At 38.0% G+C, this 16,018-nt stretch overlaps 2 protein-coding genes across 2 annotated transcripts; one reads left to right on the top strand and one right to left on the bottom strand.

Annotated features, from left to right (window-relative positions):
- Positions 1 to 204: 204 nt before the first annotated feature.
- On the bottom strand, positions 205 to 2,863 carry LOC138126288 (uncharacterized). Its single transcript, XM_069042023.1, has 5 exons — positions 1,974 to 2,863; positions 1,619 to 1,903; positions 1,359 to 1,566; positions 946 to 1,304; positions 205 to 885 (listed from the first exon to the last, which is right to left on the bottom strand). Exons 1-5 carry the CDS (start codon positions 2,085 to 2,087, stop codon positions 397 to 399), a joined length of 1,455 nt encoding a protein of 484 aa, XP_068898124.1. The 5' UTR covers positions 2,088 to 2,863; the 3' UTR covers positions 205 to 396.
- Positions 2,864 to 4,329: 1,466 nt separating this feature from the next.
- LOC138126583 (golgin subfamily A member 6-like protein 22) lies at positions 4,330 to 5,433 on the top strand. Its single transcript, XM_069042375.1, has one exon. The coding sequence runs from the start codon at positions 4,330 to 4,332 to the stop codon at positions 5,431 to 5,433; it is 1,104 nt and encodes a 367-aa protein (XP_068898476.1).
- The last annotated feature ends 10,585 nt before the right edge of the window (positions 5,434 to 16,018 follow it).

The following is a 16,018-nucleotide window of genomic DNA, read 5'->3' as shown; positions in this document are numbered from 1 at the left end:
TGGGAGAAGAAAAACGAAAGACAAAGTGGAAAATGCAGAGGGGAAGAGGCTGATAGAGTGGATAGAAGAAAATGGATGGGAAGTGCTGAACGGGAATAAACGAGGGGATGAGGAAGGGGAAGTGACATACGTAGGAAGCAGGGGGGAAACAGTCATTAGGGCCCGGATTTTAGGCAATTAAAAAGTCGGAAATAGGTGCCTAAAATAGTCCCTTAAACTACTGCAAATAGTCCCTTAAAAACTGAAAATAAGCCATACTAGGTCCTTAAAGTTGTGGTTAATTAAATTAAAAAATGTGTTTTTAAAGTTTTAAGTAGGTACACACAACAAGATATTTACTAATTATTTTTTATTAATTAATATACAATACTACAAGTTTGTTAGTTATTTACATTGTTACGTATTTACATTGCATACAAGATATTGCTCTAAATTTTCTACTTTAAAACATTGTCGGTTATCCACCAAAATGGACTTATATTTTGAAAAACTTCTTTCTACCTCGCAAGAGGTAATGGGCGCAAATTTGTAATAAATTTCTTCCATTTTGGTGTCATGTTCCGGCACATCTTCACCTCTAAAAATTCTTGCCAATTCTAGAAGAAATTTGTATCCAGGATTTTTTTCAGTAACATCTTCAAGTTTTTTTAATGCTACTGCTGCTACAGGGCCTGGAGATTTTTTTAGGGAGGTAAATACGTTTTCAACAATTTTGATTGAATCGGTTAAAGGTAACCCATTTTTTTCCAATTGAGTAATACTTTCGCAGATTATTTTAAAATTACTGCGAACATAAATTAATTGGTTTTTTATTCCGGGTTTCTTCATTATAGACTGTGCTTTTTGAATAGCAACAGCAGAACTTCCATCAAAGGACATGACAACCTGTGAGTAGTTAAAAACAGTTTAACAATCAATTAATTTGCTTATCTTTTATATACTTACTTCTTTAATGGAATCAAAGTGTTCGCTGTAAAACATAGCAGCCTGAAGCCATGTTCCCCATCGTGTTAAAATTGGCTGTGGAGGCAGTGGCATTTCTTTTAGTTTTTCTTTGTACATTTCAACTCTCAAAGGTGCCTTAACGAAAATTTTTTTCACGTTCGAAATTAAATTATCCACATCTTCATATTGATAGCGAATTTTTTCAGCCACTAGATTTAAAGCATGCGCTAAGCATGTGACATGCACAATTTTTGGATAAAACACCTTAAGGTGTCTACCAGATTTTATCATATATGGTGCTCCATCCGTTACAAACAAAAGAAACTTTTCAGCAACAACTCTGGTACTCCACAAGATTTCTACGCATAGAAATTTTAAATCAAAATAAATTTAAAAAAGTGAAAAACCCTTACCTAAAGATTGATTTACGAATCTAGCTATTGTCTCATGATTTGTTCTTTCTAATTGTTTAGACGCCAAAAGATAAGATTTTCCAGGTTCATCTTCTGAAAGTTTCCCAACCAGACAATTCGCCACATATCGCCCAAGTGCATCTGTTGTTTCGTCAACTGAAACCCATATGTTAAAAGGATCCAGCTCATTCCGAATGCGGTCAATAGTCTAAAAGTGAAAATAATTTTAAATTAAATATTAAAAGATAGTATGTTCATACATCTTTGTAGCATTTTGGTAAATAATTTTTCCGTAAAGTAGACTCATCCGGAATTTTTCTACCACAATATTTTGTCAGAAAATTCTGAAACGCAGGATTTTGTAGTTTGTGCCATGGTATATTGGCAGCTAAAAAGACGTTACAAAGTTCCATATTGAATGTACTATTTGCCGATTCCTCCAAGTTCTGTGTCAGCAACGTTTGCCGAAGCGGTGTCATAATGTTCTCTTTATGGATGGCCGTTTGCTCATGCTGTTGCAAGTGACATTTTTTTTCGCATATAAACTACAAAAAATAAAATTTTCAAATAAGTAAAAAATATAAAATGACATATTTTTAATTATGCTTAACTTACCAGTTTACCACAAGCTTTACAAAACATTTCTCGGGTTGATTTTATTTCATATAAATCTTTCTTGCTTGTCCACTGTAATATTTTTTCGCGTAAACTAATTTTTTGTTTCGGCATTATGTTCACTTTAAACAGGTTCACAAGAAACACGACCACTGCACGGAGATAAAGTAAACGAGAAATGACAAATTTGTAATGCTTATATTTACGTCTCCCACCAAATTTCAGAGGAGATGGTTAATTTTATATTTCTTAAATTTTTAGAAAATGACACCCTTAAGGTTTCTCTTATTGTTTCACTTCGGGATTTTAATTTTCGTTTTTATGGCAAGGACCATTTTATAAACGTTAAAGCTTCTAACAATACCTAAGTATCAGAAAACATTAGACCGCGTATACCTGCACCCCTTCGAACAGAGGCAAACAGATAAACTCTGTAATTTATGCCAGTCCAGTCTAATGGTTTGTGGTACTTAGGTATTGTCGGAGTATTTACCGCTGACATCATGGTCCCAACCGTAAAAGCGAAAAAGTAATTCCTGTATTGTACTGCACTTTGTACATTTCAGTAATTACATCTCCTTAAATTTTAAAATCATAAAGCATTGTAAATTTTATTGAGGTACCACTTTTACATTTTCAATACCGTAAACTTCCCAGAATTCGAAAATTGGGAAAAAACCGCAAAAATGAAATTGATTTTTGGTCATTTTAGGCATGTTCAGGCAGTTAAAAGGTAAAATAGGTATTTAAAGGGCATTTTAGGCCGAATAGGCAGAATCAAATATGGCTCTAATTACTCTAATTAAGCCAGAAATCATTTATAGACAAGTTTCATACATGTGCCTTAAAAAATAAAAATAGTCCATTTTGCCTAAAATCCGGGCCCTAGACTCATAGACTACGCAATAGTAAATGAGGCAGCATGGGAGAGAGTGAAAGAGTTCAAAGTGGGAGAAAGAGTGGACTCCGACCATCTCCCTCTAGAAATTACCATAGAGGGAACGAACCAAGAAGAAAAGGAAAAGGGAGAAATGAGAGAGGAGGAGAAGAAGGTGACAGTAAAAGTGTGGAGTGAACATGGAGTGAGAGAGTACAGGAGGAGACTGGAGGAAGCAACATTCAAGGAGCAGGAAATAGAGAAGATGGTGACAGAGCTAAAGGAAGTGATCGAGAAAGCGACGAAGAAAAAGGAGGTGATAGTAAGGGGAGCGAAAGGGGCAGGAAAGAAAAATGGATGGTGGGACAGAGAATGTGAGCAAGCAAAGAGGGAAGTGGTAAAGGCGCTGAGAGGATGGAGGAGGAACAAAATTGACAGAAGCAGATTCCTAGAAGCGAAAAGAAGATACAGAGAGAGATGTAGAGAGAAGAAGAAGCAGAAGAGGGAAAGGGAGGAGAAAGAGATAAAAGAAATAAGAACAGAGAGGGAGGTGTGGAAATACATAAACAGAGAGAGGAAGAAAAAGGAACCTGTGAGCGAGAAAATAACAATACAAGAATGGGAAGAGTACTTCATGAGACTGCTGGAAGGGAGGAAAGAAGAAGGAAAGGTGGGAACACAAAGGAAAGAGAAGCAGACGGTGATGGAGGAAACAGAAACCACAGCGGAGGAGGTGGGAAGACACATAAGATACTTGAAAAAGAGAAAGGCACCGGGATGGGACGGGGTGCAAAATGAAGCGTGGATGTATGGGACTGAAAGAATGGTAGAGAGAATGGTGGAACTGATGAATGGGGTATGGAGAGGAGAGGGATTCCCGGAGGACTGGAGAGAAGGCGTAATCTGCCCAATTTTTAAAAAAGGCGAGAAAAATAGAGCGGAAAACTACCGAGGAATAACTCTCCTGAACACGGGGTATAAGTTGTATGCGTCTGTTTTGAGCGAAAGGATGAAGAGGGAAATCGAGGAAAAGGGAGTGTTGCCGGATAGTCAGGCAGGGTTCAGAAAAGGAAGGGGTACTGTGGACAATGTGTACATCCTGGACCATCTAGCAAGGAACGAATTGAGGAAGAAAGGGGGGAGGATGTACGCATTGTTCATAGACTTCAAGGCGGCGTTCGACAAGGTTGACAGAGTGAAAATGTTTGAATGTATGAGAGAAAGAGGAATAAGTGAATGGCTGGTGCGGAAGGTCGAGGAGATATATGCGAAAACGAGGAACAAGGTGAAGGTGGGAGAGAAAGAGGGCGAATGGTTTGAGACAACAAAGGGAGTGAGACAGGGCTGCCCGCTCAGTCCCCTGCTGTTCACGATATACGTAGCGGATGTGGACGAAATGTTGAAGAAAGCGCAGGCGGGGGGGGGGGGGGGGTTGTAGTGGGTAGGGAGAAAGTATGGAGCCTGGCGTTTGCGGACGACATGGTGATGGTGGCAAAGAGTGAGAGAGAGATGAAAGAAATGATGAGGAACCTGGAAAAGTATGTGAGAAAGAAAAAGCTGGAAGTGAATGTAGAGAAGACGAAAATGATGGTGTTCAGCAAGAGAAAGAGGAAGAATGAGGAGAGCGAGTGGAAGTGGGAAGAAAGCAAGAGAGAAAGAGTGAGCGAGTTTAAGTACCTGGGCTACACCTTCAACGAGAGAGCCACAGTCAGGGCGCAAGTGAGAGAGGTAGTGAGGAAGGCGAACAAGGTAGTTGGATGTGTGTGGGGAATAGGAGAGAGAATGTGGGGAGGCGAGTTCGGGAGGAGAATGATGATGTTCGAGAGCATGGTGGAGAGCGTGCCGATGTACGGAGCAGAGATATGGGGATGGAAGGAACGGGAGGAGGTGGAGAGGGTGCAAGAGAAATATTTGAGATGGGTGCTAGGAGTGGACAGAGAAACACCAGGGTACATAGTGAGGGAAGAGTGCAAGAGGAGCAAGCTGAGAGTAAAAGGGGGAAAGAGAGCGGCAAAGTTCGAGGACAGAATGGGCGGAAGGGAAGAATGCAGGATACTGACTGAGTGCTATAGAGAAAAGAAAAAGAACGCGGATGAGAAGGAGAGAGAGAAGTACTGTAGGAGGAACGGGTATGCCAGCGAGGAAGTGGAAAGAATGAGAGCGGAAGGAAGATGGATGTGTGCGGAGCTGAGCGAGAGGGACAGAGATACGGACAAGCAGGAGAGAAGGGAGAGAATCAGAGAAGCGAGGTACAACAGGGAGTATGAAAGGTGCGTGACAGAGGATGTTCCGGTGTATCTGGGGAGAGAGAGCACGAAAGAAAGGAAAATGATGGCGAGATTTAGATGTGGGAACGAAGAGAGAGAAAACAAGTACTGGATGGAGGAGGAGGAAAGAATGTGCAGGATGTGCCGTGAGGAGAGAGAGACGATCGAGCACATGTGGAGAGGATGCGGTGAAATGAGAGAAAGGGAGGAAAAGGAACGGGGAGAAATACTGATCGAAGACGGAAGAGAGATAGGATGGATGAAAGAGGTATGGAAGAGGAGGGAAAGGATAGAGAAGGAGAGGGGTGGGGAATAAAAGAAAATGTAGGTTAATTTAAAAAAGAAAAAAGAATGATTTTGGAATTGTAAGTTTATTTAGAACTGTGTAAAGTATAGGAATCCTTTAAAGCCCGTAGGGTAAAATAAAGTAAAGTAGTAGTACTACAATCTCAATCGTGCGCGCCTACGAAGTTTTAATATTTTGCCGAAATAAACGATAATATTACGGAGGTTGGTTTTTATTTATTTTTTATTATAATAATGTTGCTTGTTTTATTAAATGATTGATTGTGAATAAAATAGTATACAAACCTCGGCGAAAGTCCATTCCTGTGTCTCGAGAACTAGTTCACCTCGAGAGCACGCCTCTCGGTAAACTATTGTTCTCTCGACAGGAATGGAACACTTTCCTCCTCGGTATGTAATATACTATAAAATCTCCCAATCTCTCGCTGGACGAAGTATATCAACAGTTTTTTAATGTAACTGACCCTGTGCTCTGACGAGCGAGAGTTTATTTCAAATTCGAAAAAGATTTCTCCTAATTTCTCATTAAATTTGTTTTGAAAATAAATTTACGGAGAAAGGTACAGTTCGGGACACAGAATTTCGGGCATCATTTTTCTGTCACTTCAAAAAATTGCGATGTAAATCACTCTTTATTGTCAATGTGACATTCAAAATTTAAATTTTGAAATTTATTTTCTGTCCAGTCAGTCGCATGTCACTCCTTGAGGTTAATAATGTAAAGCCTATTTTACATTTTTTGGCAGTATATCGACAGTGATGTCCGAAATTCTGTGTCTCGAACTGTACGGCAAGTGAAGTGAACATAACCTTAACTATGATTTGGTGTAAAATTGTTATACAGTGCACATTTTAGGGTAGTACAGTGTGGTTTTTTACTTAATTTTGACAGTGACAATTGTTTATTAAAAAATTTCACTACACAATTAATAATCGTGTTAGCAGTTCTTTTAAAAACAATTACGCCTGGACCTCAGATTTGACAATTAATCTATAGTGCATTCACTTTTGTTTTAGACCAGAGTAGGCTATGGAAATTTGGCGAGTTGTATTGTAATGATTTGAATACATTACTTTTTCCGCCAAATATTCGAACCTGCGCAAAACGGTAACAAATGTGGTCGTGATCGTCATCGAATCGGAGGAGCCCTACGTTGTGTCTTTCTTTTGGCGGAAAAAGGTTCGGAATTCAAACGATGAGGGTTCCAGTTGGAAGAGTGCCGCAAATAAAACACACATGTGAGGGACGCAAAATACCTTTTATTAAAAATGCCTGCAATAACTTTGATGAAAAAAAATTAAACGAATCCAAAAAGACAGAAACTAAGTTTAACGAAGTACAAGAAATTAACTAGTTGAGTACATCACAAAGATAAACGACAAGATGAATGCAACAATATTTGAAATAACAGGAAACGGGTACATAACAGACAAAATGAGAGGTTAAAGCTTGCAAAACAAGTAAACAAATCAGAATGCAGTTATTACAGACAGGGACGGATGAAAAACCCTGTTCAAAAACCGTATCCCAGATATTACTCATATTTTACAATTCGATTAATGACAAAACAATGTTTAATTTGGAACTACGCAGTCAAGGTACGCCGACGGGAGCTTAGAGCTGGCGGTAACAAACTTTCGGCCGCGAGGGGACTCAGAAGAATAATCTGAATCATCTTGAAATCAAGCGACGTTTATAAATATTCGGGGTATTAATGAACGTCAGACTACTTCACCGACCAAGCAAGAGTGACAGAGCGTTCCGGGGTCGTACGATTAGCATTCCTAGACCGCATCCGCAAAGACCTAGGTCCGCCGTCCCCAACCAACCGTGTCCGGACAAAACCCCGTCTCTATAACCGTCGACGGAAGCTTCACGAAAACATCCCGACGCCGCTCCCGCAAAGACTAAGGTCCGCCCCCGCTAACGGCTCTAAATAACCGTAGCTTCCACAGAAATTTACTAAATAACCCCACGACTTCGTGATTGTCACCTAGCTCCCACAGGGGCGCACTTACAACATTTTACTTTAACTTTTCCGAAATCTAGCAACAACACGAAGGAAAAACCCGAGTTTAATTCTATCGAACAAAGCGTAACATTAGACGCTGAGAAAATCCAGCAAAACAAAGCGCAACATTAAACAATGATGGAATAAGCAAAACAAAACGCAACATTAAACAATGATAGAATAAGCAAAACAAAACGCAACATTAAACAATGATAGAATAAGCAAAACAAAACGCAGGTTGAATAACGATAAAATAAAAACGCTTTAAAAAAAGGAATACAATACTCGCTGGCAATACTAAATAAAAAATATGGCGGGTCAAGTGCCGTTAGAAAATGTTAGTGAAAGAAAAACAAAATGGACGCACGCGGTTCGGACGACGGCTCCGAATTTTTGAAATTACCAGATTGCTAAAAAAAGAACCTCCCGGGAGAAAGATAACGCTTAAAATTAACAAATGGGCGCTTCTTAAAGAAACAGCATGCAACAAAATGAAATCTACAACATACCCTTACCACGTGGTCCTGGTCCCAAAACAAAAACAAAAAAACCAACGAACGTGGAAGAAATTACCCAGGTGAATGAAAAACGTCGAATTCCTCACGGGGACACAAATATCTACTCGGGACGGTAGTGAAATTGAGTCAGATTTAACTTACAAATTTGAGAAACTGGATCGCTCTTCGCAAGGTGTGTTCGTTTCGAAAAACCAAACAAAAGTGACCTACCACCCTTCAACCACCCGCGCGAGAAAGCTTCAACCCCCGCTATATTTCCGCTCGCAGTTCCTAGTCTAGCCGCTAGTACTTCACATTTTGCGCGCTGTTATTATTATTATTATTATTATTATTCTTTACAATGTCCAACAGGTGAAGCCCATTTAAAGGACAAGGTACAAGACAGCAGCTATGATCTGTTCGCCAATGTTGGTTTCAAGCAACTCCTAATACTTGGAATTGAGCAGACAAAAATATCTAACAACTTCTCAACTTCCGAGTAGTTCCTGAGCACCTGAATCAGTGGAGAGCTCTCTCCTACATTAGTTCTGACAGTCGGAATGTAAAATACACTTTTAGTTCTGGAATTAGGTCGAGCAACTCGTAGAGAGATCTTAGATAGTATATAAGGGCAATCATATAAATTATGCAGAACTTTATACAGGAAAATTATTGAATGCTCCACACGTCTTGAAACCAACAACACAAGATTAAATCTTTCAAGAAGGAGTTCCTGAGGATAACCTCTAGGAGGATAAACTCCATCTACAGAACAAGCAACAGCCTTGAGAAACCTTCGCTGTACCCTTTCAAGCGTAGAAATGTGACTATTGTAGATGGGTGACCAAACTAGCGAAGAATACTCAAGACGTGATCGAACGTACGTCACATACAGGGTTTTGAGCGTATCAGCGTCAGATATTTCTCGACTATTCCTCATTATAAACCCCAGAGACTTAAATGCTGATTGGGCCACAAGATCAATGTGATCATTAAACGAAAGCTTTGAATTAAAAGTTACACCCAAATCACGAATGGAGTCCGGTTCCTATAGATGCCACTGCGGGCGATACACTGTAGTCTAATGAAAAGAAGAAAATAGAACTTAATCTCAAAATGATACAATTAATACCAAGTTAAAGTAATGACTCTAGGGTAAAATTAACAAATTCAAAAGTCCAAAAAAATGAAGAAGGTGATGAGTCAAGATGCAATCCAAAATTAAAACGCAGAAGGCGCTTAAACTACTAGTTTAAATTCACAAAAAGTGCCGGTTCTACCAGGCTATACTCAAAATTTATTAAAATAAAATGAAGGTGAAAATGAATATCCCTTACACCGGGTCTAGGGCTTGGAATCAAATAGGAGAGTCCAGGGAAAAGTGAGCTGGAGTAAGGTCCTCCGAGTCCCTTTTCCCTCGCTGGTCTATCACGCCGTCCGTATCCTCGGAAAGTCCTCGGGGTCCTTCCTCACCTCGACCCTTCCTAGGAATAAACGAAAGTAAGTAAGAGATAGCCCCGGTGTAAAAAAAAGGATAATGAGATGTAATAAAAACTTTCCGAGTGCCAGCCGGCGCGTCGTTTCTGGCGAGGTCACTTCAGGTCTGATAGCGCAAAACTATGTAAAAGAAAGGTGCCAAAATGGCGGACAGAAAAAGAAAGACACTGAAGGACCTTGCCAGATAAGAGTTGCTCCTGGACTCGGGTTCCTCGGCCAAGGACTGTCCGGTGTGAGGTCCTGCTCTCTGGTGGGATCCTGGGGGATGATGCCGGCCCAACAGGGTGGCGAAAGTGATCCGCTGACGCGTAGGGTCGTTGACCCTCGTGAAGGAAGCCTAAATCCGCCGCAGCGTACGGTTGGAGCTCCTGCTGGACGATTTCCCAGCCGCTTCGGTCTTCCTGCACGGGTTCGCCAGCACCTGTTGCATTGAGAAAACACCCCCTAATCTCCCCCTTTGAGCACAAACACACACACACGGATTCGGTCGTAAATGTCTCTACCGAGAACTTGTCGAAAACCCTAAAATGGCGTCCGTTCCACCTTTTATATCTTTTCCCCTCCTCTCGCAAATTTGTCGCGGCCGACACCGGAAGTCGGGGTCCGAGAGCCCGTTCTGGAACGTTCGCGAACCTTCTAGCATTTACGATTTGCCGCGAAATTTAAATCGTAACAAGACCCGACAGGTTAGCTTTACGGAAATTAAATCGTTCTTCCCCGCGGCAACTCCTGGAACTCTTGAAAAACTTGCAACAAGGCGACTTTAGAGAACAAATACAAAATAAAGGAGGATGAAGCGCACTTCCAATTAACAGGGGAGCGGAATCGAGCATAACACTGCAATCAAAACTTGATAGTATCAGATCTAAACAACGATTTTCACAATTCATAATTTAGATGTCTTCTGAAAGACAGAACTTTACATTACTGTTTACATTACATTAAGCACCCAAAATCATTTAGAGTTGCGAAGTGCTTCATAACATCTATCAACATTTTCGAATTCCTTGACCTGATCCTGACATAAATGAAGAAGAAAATGGTGGAATTTATAACTTCGCAAACCATTATGGTAAATAATGTTCAAATATATTTTTCCTTCAAGGACAAAGGAAAAGAGATGCGTTTACAGATACATAGTTTAATTGGAAAGAAGAAAAAAACAAATAAACATTATTAATAGGTCCAGGTCCACGATACACTTACAACGGTATGCCAGCGCGCATCCGAACGTCCTGTCTGACGTCATATGCGAGGCAAGAGCCCATGAGTTCTTTTAACTGGTTATTGCATTGATGGAAAACACCTACTTCTAATTGATTTAAAATTCTCAAAGAATTCAGGAATGATTATGTATCGCTGTAGAACATTCTGAAAAAATTTCAAATTTTTTACTGAAACAGGTAAATATTTCGGTTTAATTCAATAACAGCTAGGTAAGTACATTAATTTACACAATTTTTCACTGAGAGTCCTTTCAAACATGTAGGAAAAATTTAGTGTCATTGAGATCATGAAAACATTACCGGTTTTTGAAATAAATGGAATTTGATGCAGATGCAGTGCAGAATTCTGCCATGATTTATTATTAAATTGGGCGATCCACAAAAGAGGTTGCCATGGACTGTTTATGGTACCCTTTATGGACTTAAGAATTACTAGAAAAGTTCTTAACTGTATTCGTAGTAAATCTCGGTAATTTTTCGCTGTTAAAATTGGAATAATTCAAAAAGTAATAATTTACTTTTAATAAAATTTAGGTAATTATATTTGTGCTTATTTTTTTTTATAATAGTTAAATTGGGATATTTTCAATGATGGGGAGTGCTATGGTCACCATGGCAACCGAATTGTTTTGTTTAAATAAATTATTGAAAAGTTTGCGCTACTTCCATGTTGTGTTTTTGTCGGTTGTTTTACCTGTTAAAATTTTTAATTTGACAATACGAGATACTAATTCAAAATACTGTTAAAATTTTACAATGTTTTATAACGTACATTTTTTTTCTAAAAAATAACATCATTTTTCATTAAAATCTTATTTCCTATGTTTAATGTTTTGTTTGTCGGATATTCTTTGGCAAAGAGTAATTTAAATAGCACCTACCAATACAACATGATACCAAAAAAAAATTCTAAGACAATGAATTACATACTTAAAATTCAAAGTGAGTCGCGAGGTGAGTCGTTTTTTGTGCCGGTCAGTGTATTTATAATAGTACATACATAATATCATAATTTTTTTTATAGTGATATAATAATATATGATATATGTAATATAACAATATATTTAATATGTATAAAAGTCTATTAATCTTAGTTTTACTACCAATTTTCATGAAACACAATGATACCAGCCATAAGCTCCTTTATAAGTGCCTCGCACATGACGTCATGCGCAGTGCTCGCCAGTTCTCGCACAGCTACTTGTCATACCGTTGTACAGCTTCCCCATTGTAGCTTGAGCTGTGAGAGCCGGATGCGCAGTGGTCTAACACTAATTTTGTCGCATTTCTTTGCTGCTTCCAGAGCCTCTTTATCGGATCTCTTTATTCAACTTTGCGCATCCCTCACAGCTCAAGCTACAATGAGCAAGCTGTAAGTGTATCGTGGTCCAGGTCCACGAAGAAAAATGAGTTGACATTGATTTACAATTTGTCGACGGCATATTTTATAGCTTCGACCTAGTCACTGATAGCTTCAGCTAAACTTTTCGTAGATGAAGCCAATGTTTCTTGGCTTTTTATAAGATCAACTGGATTAAAATTGTCTTGCAGCGACACTTGAGGCAATTTCCGTTTTCTTTGTCTCTCTGGTACCTGTTGTGTCATATTAGGTGCATCCATTGTTATTGGCTCTGGTTCTGTTATTTAGATAATTAATAATATGTTTCAACATCTTCATTATCACTTCCTTCTGCTTCTACGTCTCCCACAAGATTTATTATATCTCCGCCTATGTTAAGTCCAGGTTCAGAAACGTTTGGTGAATCGTCAATTACAACAATACTACGTAGGTATGTAGTAGGTATGTTTAAAATTGGTTCTTTGATATCAGTCAGAGGTTTTTCCTTGACTGACCCACCACCATTTCTTCTTCTGGTATTTGCTTTTAGATCCCCAAAGACCTTAAAAGCATATTTTCTTCAAGACGAATTAGTAGTGAAATACACGTTTCCACTCTTCTACTGAGCGCTTTGGACCTTCAAGATCATTATTTAATATTGTTTTTTGTTCGACACTGTCAGAATTTGAGAATTTTCTCCTGTGTGAACGGATTTTGATAAATGTCACAACTTGTCAGAACAAAACGTCAAGCCAATTTTAAAAATTTTAAGCGATTTGGAGCTTTTAAGGGGCTCGTCGAACAAAAAAACGTATTCAACTCGTTCGTAAACGAGCGTTTTAAAGGCCCACGAGTGCCAAAAAGGGCCCAATTTACACACAAACTCATCAAATAAACTACTATTTTAAGTTTATCCATTTGCTTTCTACCTACTATCCCAGCTTCATTTTGTAACAGCTTTCTGTTTTCCGCTAAATTCTCCTTATTGTTCTTCAGAAAGGCAACAAGAGCTTCTAGTTGCCGTGTTGTAATGCGTAGTCTTGAACGCACGCTCATTTTCTGAATCTTTTAATGATGAAAATCTAAAATATGATGACAGACGTCAAAATTAAATATCAGAACAAGGAGAGATACTATGATATGATATGAGATAGTAAAGGAGAAACGTATTTGTATGATATGACAACGTTGTCAGTGTTAACATGCGTGTTATAGTATACAGGCTGTTTGATGAAAAACGCCTCAACCCATAACTTTTTTATTTATTACCCGATTTCAATGAACAAAAAAATCAGAGATATGGTTTTTCAAGAGCTACAAAACAGCCATAAAATTAATTTTTTTTTTGCGTTATCTTCAATAGCTAAGGATTGTCAACTTTTTTTTTTTTAAATGGACACATGTAGTTTTTTAGGCTTGGTCTGGTAAGGTTTTTTTTTTTTAATCTCATGATGTATTGAAAGTTATCATTTGGTTCATAGCTAACTGAAAAAAAAATAAAACAATTTTTTGTGGTTCAGCTTATTATAAAATTTTTAAGAGTGCCGTGAAAAACAATCGGAATCCAAATACGATAAATGTCATCTAAACGTCAGCTTAGAAATTTTCATCCGCTTTTTTGAAACTTTTTTTATTTAAGTATAAAATAACAACATTGTCAGTCATGCAGGATAGCAGTCATTTGACTATTATTTTATGTTCGAGTGTAATAATAATCGTAATTAGTCAAAAACAAAAAATTAATAGAAAAAGTAAGGATAGATGTATTATTATTCATGTTTTCCAATAAAATAATAATAAAACTCTTCAAAATTGCACCTGAAAATTTTCATACTCACATTTGTTGCTATTTGTATTCCAATTGTTTTTCACGGCACACTTAAAAATTTCATAATAAGCTAACCACAATTAAAAATTGTTTTATTTTTTTTTCAGTCAGCTATGGACCAAACGATAACTTTTAATACATCATTAGATTCAGAAAAAGAACTTTACCAGACTGAGCCTAAAAAATTACATGTGTCCATTAAAAAAAAAAGTTGACTATCGTTAGCTACTGAAAATAAAGTCAAAAAAAATTTTTTTATGGCTACTTCGTAGCGCATGAAAAACCATATCTTTGGTTTTTTTCTTCATTGAAATCGGATAATAAATAAAAAAGTTATGGGTTGAGGCGTTTTTTATCAAACAGCCTGTATAACGGTATTAGGCCGATATGGGTTATACAGGGTGTTAGGGAATGGTCTCCCAAGAATTTCAGGGTGAGTTTATCAGGGAAAATGTGGTCGAAAACCTTTATACCGCTTTTGGATAAATTGAACCGTTTTCTGAAAATAAAATTGTTCCCTGTTGTTTTGGGACTGCTGAAATATTGCTTGTATGTTTCGATTTAAAAATAATTGCTTGGTAACGATTTGAAATTTACTACTGTCAAAGTCTAAACTTTGACTTGATATATCTTTTATCCGTCGCCTGCAAAGATTACAATAGTTTACAATGCTAGAATATTCTATCGAGGAGTATGCAGATATGCATTTTGTGTATGGGGAATGTAGCGGAAATGCCAATGCTGCTGTGCGAAGGTATGCTTATGTAATGGCAAACGGAGAATATTTTAATCATTTATTATGAATGTTTTCAATACAAATAAATAAAGTTACACAGAAATTAACGAATCTTATTAGGGTCAGTGTTCGATTTCAAATCCCTTTAGAGGTTGATCGAGATCTGGTATCACAAATGAAGCTGCACAAATAATTTCAGTTCATTGCAGCAATAAAAGGGGACTTACCTCACGGTTGTGGTGAATCTAGATAAATATTTCGAATATAATTATTGATTTTGTCAATAAAAAATGCAGTCCTGGTAGTTTTTGATGATCTATTATTCAAGGGAAATATTTAAAACCGAAACGTCATTGTGACAGTAGGTACTCGATAAAATCTGACATGAGGCATTGTTGTTTTTGATCGCTAAGCAATTGACTTTCATTACAAAATGTTAACTATTTATTTAATTATCACAACAATAAAATGGTGCAAAAGCTCTCAAACAGTGGGGCACTATTTAAAATTTTTATTTTTAAGAAAACCATTCATGTTAGAAAAAAATGGTATTAAGGTTTTCGACCACATTTTCCCTCACAAACTCACCCTGAAATTCTTGGGAGAACATTCCCTAACACCCTGTATAACAGACGAGGTTGAGATATTGTAAAATCGAGGCTCCGCCTCGATTTTATAATCAACCGAGTCTGTTGTATCCATATCGGCCGTATGTTGTTTTATAGTTTTCTTTATACCAATAATACTTAACATTTAACGATGATTTATTTGTAAGACTGACATTTCTCTTTAAAATTAAATTTAGTTGTCATTTGTGCCGTAACCGTAGCAAGGGCAGCAAAAATAACGGCCTCGGTCTGATAATTTTGAATAACGGCCTAGACTGTTATAGGTGTCATAACAATCAAGCATTGAGTACTGATAAATCCTAATAACAGTATGGTATAAAGAAAAAAAAATCTATAACAGTTGCTTTAAAAATTACCTTACAGAATACACATCCATGTTAAAATTTTAACAGTTTGGTTATAATTAAACTTTTAACATCCCTGTCAATTTTAACACAAAAGTTACAGAATAGGCCTCAATAGGTACCGCTACAAACCCTTTGGTTGTAGCCCCGGATTGGTACGTGACAACTGTGTAGCTTCGAGGGGGATGGGATGTAAATAACACATCCGTTATCTTAAAACAATATAATTTTCAGCATTGCTGAGTTTGATTCAAAAAGGGAAATAAATAGTTAAGGTGAATGCTACTTATTAGGTTAGCGCGGTCCGAGTACGACCTTTGGGTGGTGGACCTGGACGGTGGAGCAGCTCCGTGCTCGCCCGGAACTGTTCCGGACCAGTGTAGGTGCCGGAGCTAATGGGCTGGTGGGCTGGTTCTGTGGGCCAGTGGCCTTGAGGGGTAAGGGGTTCGTGAGGAGGACAACGGGCATCTTTCCTTCTTGTCTCCAG

The sequence above is a fragment of the Tenebrio molitor genome, chromosome 3 (genome assembly GCF_963966145.1).
Source record: "Tenebrio molitor chromosome 3, icTenMoli1.1, whole genome shotgun sequence".
In the NCBI taxonomy this organism is placed as follows: Eukaryota; Metazoa; Arthropoda; class Insecta; order Coleoptera; family Tenebrionidae; genus Tenebrio; species Tenebrio molitor.
This window is presented reverse-complemented; position numbering and strand designations above follow the sequence as displayed.